Source organism: Chondrus crispus, genomic scaffold, assembly GCF_000350225.1.
Source record: "Chondrus crispus Stackhouse genomic scaffold, scaffold_195, whole genome shotgun sequence".
NCBI classification, from domain to species: domain Eukaryota; phylum Rhodophyta; class Florideophyceae; order Gigartinales; family Gigartinaceae; genus Chondrus; species Chondrus crispus.
In genome coordinates, this window is record NW_005179068.1 from 97,833 (window position 1) to 106,109 (window position 8,277).

The following is an 8,277-nucleotide window of genomic DNA, read 5'->3' on the forward strand; positions in this document are numbered from 1 at the left end:
TCAATGACAGCTCTGACGAAGAATGTGACTCTCCGTCCCTTATTCTCGACACATTCTATCAGAGTGGGGGGTCTGCGTCAATCGTCCAAATGACAAACTTTAATATTCGGCAATTTCAAAGCATTTGGACGACGTTCGCGGATTTTATAACGTCAAAATTCAATGTCGGGCGTGGACGCAAATCTCCGTTTACGGGCAAAGACGTTTTGTTCATGGTGATTACGGTCCTCAAGCACAGCGGTACTTGGGACCTCCTAGGGCGTATTTTTAAGATCAAGGGGCCAACGTTCGAGCGTCTTCTAATGAATTTCATCTGTCTAATAACGGATGAGTTCTATCGTCTGTTTGTAGTCCAGACGATGGAGCATCACAGCATGACTGTATTGGAAGAGAAAGCGAAAACCTTTAGCAATTTCAGGTATGCGTTGTACGCAACTGACGTGACGTTTCAGCATACGAATCGGCCATCAGGAAATCATGAGGAATCTAAAAAATATTTTTCGTGGAAGCACAAATTATATGGGTGTAAAGTAGAGGTTTCGGTCTTACCGACCGGGTTTGCGATTGATTCTACACAACATTATCCGGGGTCCTACTCGGACATCGATATTATGCACTGCAACAAGACTTTTCACGATACAGCCATGCGAAAGTGTGAGGGAGAGGGGCAAATGACAAATGGTGGACTTTATTCGGAGGAGTTTCCGGGGCATTGGTGCCTTATTGCAGACAAAGGTTACCAGGGGGCAATGGAATTTGTGCGCGCCGTTACACCCCACAAGCGTCCTGCCCGTGGGATGTTGTCTTTCGAGGAGGAATCTTTTAACCGCAAACTATCTTCGGATAGAATCATAGTGGGGAATTTTTTGGGCGTCTATGCTCGCTTTGGGGAGTGGTTGGGAGTAAGTATCGGTGGAGTGAAGCCAATTATGATCCCATTTTTAGGCTCTGCCTAGCGCTGACAAACGCGCATGTTCGTGTCGACGGTCTGCGTTGTGACGATTTGGACTTCCATCAGCGATTCTAAAATCGCAACTACAGTATCGGGGGTGAGCTTTTGGAGAAGCGCAAATTGCGGCAAGAACGCTACTGTCGCAGGCGTCGACAAAAGATGGATACCAGGTTTCGCAGCATGATTGGTTCTGACGAAGACACTCAGTCTCCGTGATTGGTGCGCTAGGATATTTGTTGTTGCGAACTATTTTTGATATGAAACAGGTGTTCAGTAATTACAGATATGTCGGAAAACAATAAATTTCTATTGCAGTACCAAAGCCTTTGGCCTAATCATTTTATGAGCACTTTGACGGGCGTCGTTTGAAACCTCTAGTGTCTAGACGACAAGCAATTTGACCTCATATGAGGTCAGTCATGGCCTCATATGAGGCCAGCTTTTTTTTGCAAAAATATATAAATTAAATCGAAACTTTAAAACATTCAGTTTGGACACCATTTCTTTAACGTATACGCGCTCGGCAATAACATCTTGCAAAACATTGGGATGGCGGTTGTCAATGCACAGAGAGACTAAGAATCTACTGAAGTATCAATGATGAGTTGACTTTTTAAACAGGCGTTTTGGTTTCGAAGATATCAACATAAAACGTTTTGAGGTTGGTCAAAAAAGGCTCCTTTTTGGGCATTTTAAAAATGGCTGGAGAAGACGTGCAGATCTCACCAAACTCCACCCTTCCACAACGCAGAAGTCAACTGCCGTGTCGAGAGTATCTTTTTTCTATCTTGTTGAGCTAGCACAAGTCGAGAAAAATAAGTTGAAAAGTGACCTCATATGAGGTCATTTGTCACCTAGACACTAGACAATTGTGCACCGAAAGGGCTTTGCGCAATAGCTCGATATTTGTGGCTGAGCTCTACTGTAGCTACAAGCGTCCTCGGCCTCGCTGTAAAATCCTCCAAAAATTATCGTCAAATTTCAAATCTAAAAATTTGCCCAAACATTCGGTCTCAAAGACGAAGGAATCTGCGGTTATGACAACACAATTCTGCAAATTTTTGGAAGGTTGGGTTGCAGACTCTTGTACAGAGTTGATTGGACTCCTCTTCACTTGCGCCGGTACTGTAATGATTCAATTTACACACCCGTCGAAAATGCGGAGCCTCCTTCCGTGGCACCTCGTCTCGTCTTCCGCTTCCGCTTCCGTTCCGTTCCGCTCCGCACTCCGCATCCTCTTCCCATCGCCTTCCCGAACCGACTCAACCCCGACTGTCTCCGATCCCCACTGTCTCCGGTTCCCACCACCTCCCGATGCAGCTCCCCACGCACGCCTTCCCGCAATGACTACGCTTCACCTTCTCCTCCTCCTCCGCCTCCTCCCCGTCCTCTCTGCCCAACCGACCTCCTCCCCCACGCCCACCCCCTTCACCCCTCCCGAATGGGCGCTGAACCGCTTCTCCCTGGCCTCCTCGGCCGCGCCGCTGACAAAGTCCGCCTCGGTCCCCTCCCGTGTGCACACCCTGCTGCGCTTCATCACCTCCCTCGACACCTCCGTCGCTGAGGCCGCCACCGCCTCGCTCAACTCGTCGCGCGACCTCGTCCTCACCACCTGCAACGACCGCGACATTGAGTGGCGCACGGACGTCACAACCTACTTTGGCCTGCGCGCCTGGCCCCCGCCGGACATGGGCTGCGTCACAAACGTCTACGGCTCGGGCTCCGCCGAGTTTGCCACCGACCAACTGTACGACCTGGTCCGCGACTGGGGCAACGACATCGCCGCAAACGCCGTCGAGATGGCCGCCAGCGCGGGCAGGCCCTGGCAACACGCCACGCGGGGCACCGATTTTGTCTACGACGTCCGCACACAGAAGTGCACCCACAACTACGCCGCCTTTGTGCGCCTGGCAAATGTCTGGTACCTGGAGAGTCGCATCACCAACCAGGGCAAAAACCTCACGCTGGCGGAGGGGGAGCGCCAGTATTTGTGGGAGTCCTTGCGCGCGAATCGCGACGGCATGTTAGAGCCGGCGCCCGTGCGCGTTGACGGCGCGGATGGCACCACCGTGTACGCCAACTTGTCCGGGAGCGTACCGGCGTCGGGCTTCGGCACCATCTTCCCCGCCGACAACATCGCCGTCGCGGAGGCGCTGAGCGCAGGCGAGCACGCGAATCAGCAGGCGAGCGACGCCACCACCCCGAGCAACATCGCCATCCTCGCGCTGCCGCTGGCCATGAACCTCGTGCCCGTGGCCCTGATCGCGGACGTCAACTCGGCCGGCATGCTCGTGTATACGGTGGCGACGGACGTCCTTACGTGCGTGCCACTGGCGATCAAGGGCGTCGAGGTGCTGACGGTCGGCTTGCGCCAGGAGACCGCCGTCGTGACGCGGGTGACGGGTCTGCGGGAGGGCGCCAAGGCGGCCGAGGTGTGGACGGCGCGGTGCGTGGCGAACGGCGAGCTGCGCCCGGTGGGAGTGGCGCTGCTCGTGGTCGCCATTGTCTTCATGGTGGGTGGCGTCGCGGCCGAGTTTGTCGCGCGTGAGGTGATGGCGCAGAGGAGGCGCCGCGCAAAGGTGGATACGGGCCCGCCGGATGCGATGGCGGCAGAGGGTGGCGCGTTGACTGTTGGCGCCGTCGGGCCGAAGGCGGACTGAGGCCGGGAGACGGGGCAAAGAATGTCTGACGAGACGCGTGGCGAAGGCGCCGCAATTTATCCCGCGATTACGCAACTCACGCCTGCCCTCGATTGGCGCCGCCACCCTTTGCGCCGCGGTTCCTCCCCGCAGAATGCCGTCTTAGATGCGGCCAGTCCGTTGCTACGTCGTGCACTTCCTTCGCATTCCATCTTGCCATGGTTCAGCCCCGCCATTCTTTTATCCGCTCTCACCACCCTCCCCCTCGTATCCCCCCTTCGCTTCCGTCGCCCTCCCTATTAACAAAGGAGAAAGAGAGAGCGAGAGAGAAAGAGAGAGCATAGCAGTCGCAGTCATGTCTCTCATTGCACACACGTCGACGAGCGAATGGGCGCTCGCCGCCTCCACGCTGCAATCGTTGCCGCCCGCATCGCTGGCGTCCGAACTGTCTGCGACGGCAGGCCCATCGGCGTGGACGCCGCTACATTTTGTCGCGGCCGCATCACTGGCACCGGCATCGCTGATGGAAGCGCTTCTAGCGGCAGGCGCGCCGATCGACGCGCGGGCGTCGTCTGGCTCCACACCGCTACATCTTGCAGCGTGGCACGGATGCACCGAGCACGTGGAGCTGCTTGTTGCGCGCGGCGCAAGTGTGACGGCGCTGACGCGGGCGGGGCGCGGACCACTGCACTTTGCAGCGAGACGAGGGCACGCCGAGGTGATCATGGCTTTGGCGAGGGCAGGGGCAGACTTGAATCAAACAGACGCCAAGGGGATGAGCGCGCTGCACTTTGCGGCAGACGGTGGGCATATGGAGGCTGCGAAAGAGTTGCTGCAGGAAGGGGCGTTGGTGATGAAGGCGGATGACGGAAGGACAGCTGCGGATGTGGCAAAGGGAGAGGTCGGAGTGGTGCTGGGGGAGACGATGGGGGGAGTGGGGAGGACGAGGGAAATGAGCGATTTGGGGAGGGAGGTAGGATGGTGGAGTGGGAGGAGGCTGGTGAGTGCTCTAACGATGAGGGCCACTGAGGCGGTGAGGGGTGTGTGGAAGGCGGAAGGGGAAGTGGGGCGAATGGATTGTGAGGAGATTGCCGAGGCAATGTGTGAGTTTGCCGGGAGAGGACAAGAGGAGGGAGTCAGGCGAGAGTATGAGGCTAAGATTGTGGAGGGGGTGATGAGGTATCGGTTGAGCGGAGTGGGGGTGGTGGCAAAGCGACCGACGGCGGAGAAGTTGGTGACAGAGGTAGTGGGGGTAGAGAGTGGGGCGTTGTTCTATGCGTTGGTTGATTGGGTGGAAAGGGCAAGGGAGAAGGAGAAGAAAGAGGGCGTGGGGAAGGAGGTGTACGCCGCCGTCGGGGCGGGCGTGCTTTGCGGGTTGCTCATGCCAATTGGGAGGAAGTGATTCCTGAGGAGAGGGCATTTTTGCAACTTCAATTGCCTTTCTTGCTTTCTTCAGGTCTCTTCTCGCTCCTCGTGGAGAAGCACTGGCTGTAAAGGAAACTCAAGGCACTTTCTCTCCCATCATCACTCTCGCATCTCTTCATTATCATTAATGCCCGAAGTTCTATCATCTGTCAATATACAAAGAACAGGTGTGGCTTTTCTTTCAGATCTCCTTCCCTCTCCCTCCGTTTTTGCAAATCGAGGCACGCGGCATCCTCCCACGCCTGAAGTCCATGTATATGGCCAAGCAAACGTATCTCATGCGTTCTCGTTCGTCTGCGCAAGCTTTCAAACCCCCATCCCACCGGTATCAATGCCTTGTATCTTCTCTATACCGAAGCTGCTGCTTCTGCTATTGATCCCCCCCCTTCACGCTGTCCTTCTAGGACAAGGCACGCTCCCCGAGTGCCATCCTTGCCAGCACAACGCTCAGTGCCTCTCGGCCGTCTGCTGGCAACGCAAGTGTATTCTCTCCACCGAGTCTTCGAAGCGCCTCTGCTTCCCCACCACTGTACTACCTGAATGCTCCCCTTGTACTGCCAATTCAAAGTGCATTGGGGGCGAGTGCTGGCGCGGCCGCTGCGTCCTCCCTACGGCCTACTCGCGAACAAAGTGTTTCCGTCCCAAAGACAAGAAGGCAGAGTGCGCTCGTTGTAGACAAGCGAATGAATGCTTGGGGAAGAGATGCTGGCACGGCCGGTGCGTCAGCAAAGGGAAGAAGGTCGCTAATGTGTGCTTTCCAAGCGCAAGAAGGCTTCCGATGTGCTCGTCTTGTGAGATTGATGTGCAGTGTAAGTCATCTGTATGTGATTGGGGAATGTGCGCCACAGCTGCGGGGCGTAAGGACTCTGAGTGTGGCGAGATGGAGTTGAAGTTGCCTGCGTGTTCCTCGTGTATGGAAAATAGGGAATGTCGTAGCGGTTTGTGCAGGGACAAAGTGTGTGTGAACGAGAAGTGGGGGGGTCAGACTCGATGCAGGCGCGTTTCGTCGGTGTCCGTTGGCGATGGCCGTTGCGGTTCATGCGAGTCCTCTGCGGACTGTCAGGTGGGGCAGTGCTGGCGGGGCAAGTGTATAGTCGACATGAGCTTCGCTTCCAAGAGGCACTGTTTCCATTTGTATGAGCTCAAGGTCGAAGAGTGTGCCACATGCAAGCTGCATGTGGAATGTAGCACGGGGTTGTGCTGGCGAAGAAAGTGCGTGGTCAGGAGGAATTTCAGGTCGAAGAGTAAGTGCTTTTATCATATGCGGGAAGGAAGGGGAGAGTGTGGAGCATGTCGGAGGAGCAACATGTGCAAGTCTGGATCATGCTGGAGGGGTATGTGCATTTACCTAAATACGACGTCGATAGAAAAATGCATACGTAGGTGGAGGGGGAGGAGGAGTTTGCGCAGACACTGATGCGGCCATTTTATGCTCACTACCGTTAAACCGCAAGAGTACGATGCGATTCCCTCGTAAAAGTTGTGTAAGCCCATATGCAGACTCAGCATTCCTTGGTATTACTCGACGGCAGTGAAGAGGAAAGTTGGGTGTTATTCATTTCCATTGAGTCGGGTCCGAATCGGAGGCACGAGGTTTCCGGCGGGCCAAATGCTAACTTTGCATTCATCAACGAAGGTGATGCGAATTGCATTGCATTGCTGCATCGGAGGTGGTGCTTGCCACGTCACGTCGCCACGTCCATGCTGTCTTAAAGGAGACCCTGAGGGTCTCCCTGAGGTTCTCCTTTAAGAGTGCGTGAGCGAAGTATATGGATCGGGATCGCTATCCCAGATCGAGATCAAAGTACAGTGCGTGAAATAAAAGGTAATTTACATTTCACGCACGCAACATGAGAAATGCCGTGAGACAAATTTCTTGTACACGTAGCAACCTGTAATACGTATTGGAACGAATGTTGGTTCCCATGTACAGCATGCACACCCGTACCACGCACACACGTAACACAGGTAGCAGCTGTTCGCGCATCGCGGTTGTAGGAGAGACTCAAGACCTTGGTCGTGTTTACTGTGGGAGGAGCGACGGCGGTGTTACTGTAAGTACCGGTGGAGCTATGTACACGTGTAAGATACGACAGCGGCGACCCTCGGCCACCGGCCACCGGCCACCGCCCTAAAAGGCGGGGCGCCTTTTACCTCTCGCGTGGTAGTAGAGCTACGACCCAGAAGACTCACTAAACCGAGCCGTCGTTCCTTGCACCGCAGGTCCCTAAAACCGCATACCACTTCCGCAAGACGATCAACCGAAAACAGCCGGCAGCCACCCTGCCGGCTGTTGCCATCTTGTTGTACACTTGTTGTACATTTCCCCTCTGCACGCCCCTCGACCGCCTCCGCACCACCGCGTCGAGAGTCGTACTCCTCTACACGAAGTGTCTATCCTAGTGTGTATCCGACGACAGTTCTTTCCTTTGCAAGTATGAAAATTAAATTGAACATTTTTTAAAAGGCTATCTTGGACACTATTTCCTCAACGCATTTGTTTTCGGCAATAATAATACGCTGTACGCAGAAAGATCAACAATGTAATGCAGATTGAGCATCTAGTTGCCTTTTTCAAATGGCGTTTTTGGTTTTGCTAGTTATTTTTACAACGAAGAACATGCAATTCTCACAAACTTGTTTCTGTCCCCAAGTCAGAAGTCAAGTGGCGGTGGCGGGGGTATCATTTTCTCTCTTGTAATAAAATAGGTCGAGCAAAGTCGTCCTCATACAGTATGAGGACAAAGGTTGCCATAGACACTAGACAGCAGTAACGTAGATGTGGCCATTCGGGCGAGGCGTCCGCCCACGGGCGTCAAGAGCACGACGCAAACATCGCCACACCACACGGGCGTCGCGAGGCGATCTCCAAGTTTTTGTTTGGCATCACAGTGGGCGCGGCGTTTCCGTAAAAGTTGAGTTTCAAGTTGGTCAAACTTGAGAGCTTTTAAACTTTTTGCCCAAACATTTTGCTGACGAATGCTCATCGCAGGGTCTCAGCCTGAGACCCGGTTCTAACGGCCCTCAAGTTATGTTATGTACGGAGTACCGTTCTGTACACGTGTGTACAGCTCGTAGAAAGGCACTCAAAGACCGTCACATCGCTCTCCCCTCACCAAACGTGCTGCTTTGTCTTCCCTTGTCTCTTACCAAGACAGCCCTCTAATCATGAGGCTGTGTTGTTCAGTTGCGCTCGGTCGGCAAGGGTACCTGACCGATCAAAAGCAGCTATCTCGATCAATATACAGTACCCTTGGTACA

At 54.3% G+C, this 8,277-nt stretch overlaps 3 protein-coding genes; 2 read left to right on the plus strand and 1 right to left on the minus strand.

Annotated features, from left to right (window-relative positions):
- Positions 1-3,757: 3,757 nt before the first annotated feature.
- CHC_T00003558001 (hypothetical protein) lies at positions 3,758-5,100 on the plus strand. XM_005714833.1 is given in 2 exon segments: positions 3,758-4,993; positions 4,994-5,100. 1 exon segment carries the CDS (start codon positions 3,758-3,760, stop codon positions 4,991-4,993), a length of 1,236 nt encoding a protein of 411 aa, XP_005714890.1. The 3' UTR covers positions 4,994-5,100.
- Positions 5,101-7,742: 2,642 nt separating this feature from the next.
- CHC_T00003559001 (hypothetical protein) lies at positions 7,743-8,003 on the minus strand. The gene has a single exon (XM_005714834.1). The coding sequence runs from the start codon at positions 8,001-8,003 to the stop codon at positions 7,743-7,745; it is 261 nt and encodes an 86-aa protein (XP_005714891.1).
- Positions 8,004-8,047: 44 nt separating this feature from the next.
- On the plus strand, positions 8,048-8,182 carry CHC_T00003560001 (hypothetical protein). The gene has a single exon (XM_005714835.1). It carries the CDS (start codon positions 8,048-8,050, stop codon positions 8,180-8,182), a length of 135 nt encoding a protein of 44 aa, XP_005714892.1.
- Positions 8,183-8,277: the final 95 nt, after the last annotated feature.

Bases quoted from the DNA above. Each gene is read 5' to 3' on its own strand.
- CHC_T00003558001 (XM_005714833.1), top strand. From the start codon at position 3,758: ATGCGGCCAGTCCGTTGCTACGTCGTGCACTTCCTTCGCATTCCATCT.
- CHC_T00003559001 (XM_005714834.1), bottom strand. From the start codon at position 8,003: ATGAGCATTCGTCAGCAAAATGTTTGGGCAAAAAGTTTAAAAGCTCTC.
- CHC_T00003560001 (XM_005714835.1), top strand. From the start codon at position 8,048: ATGTTATGTACGGAGTACCGTTCTGTACACGTGTGTACAGCTCGTAGA.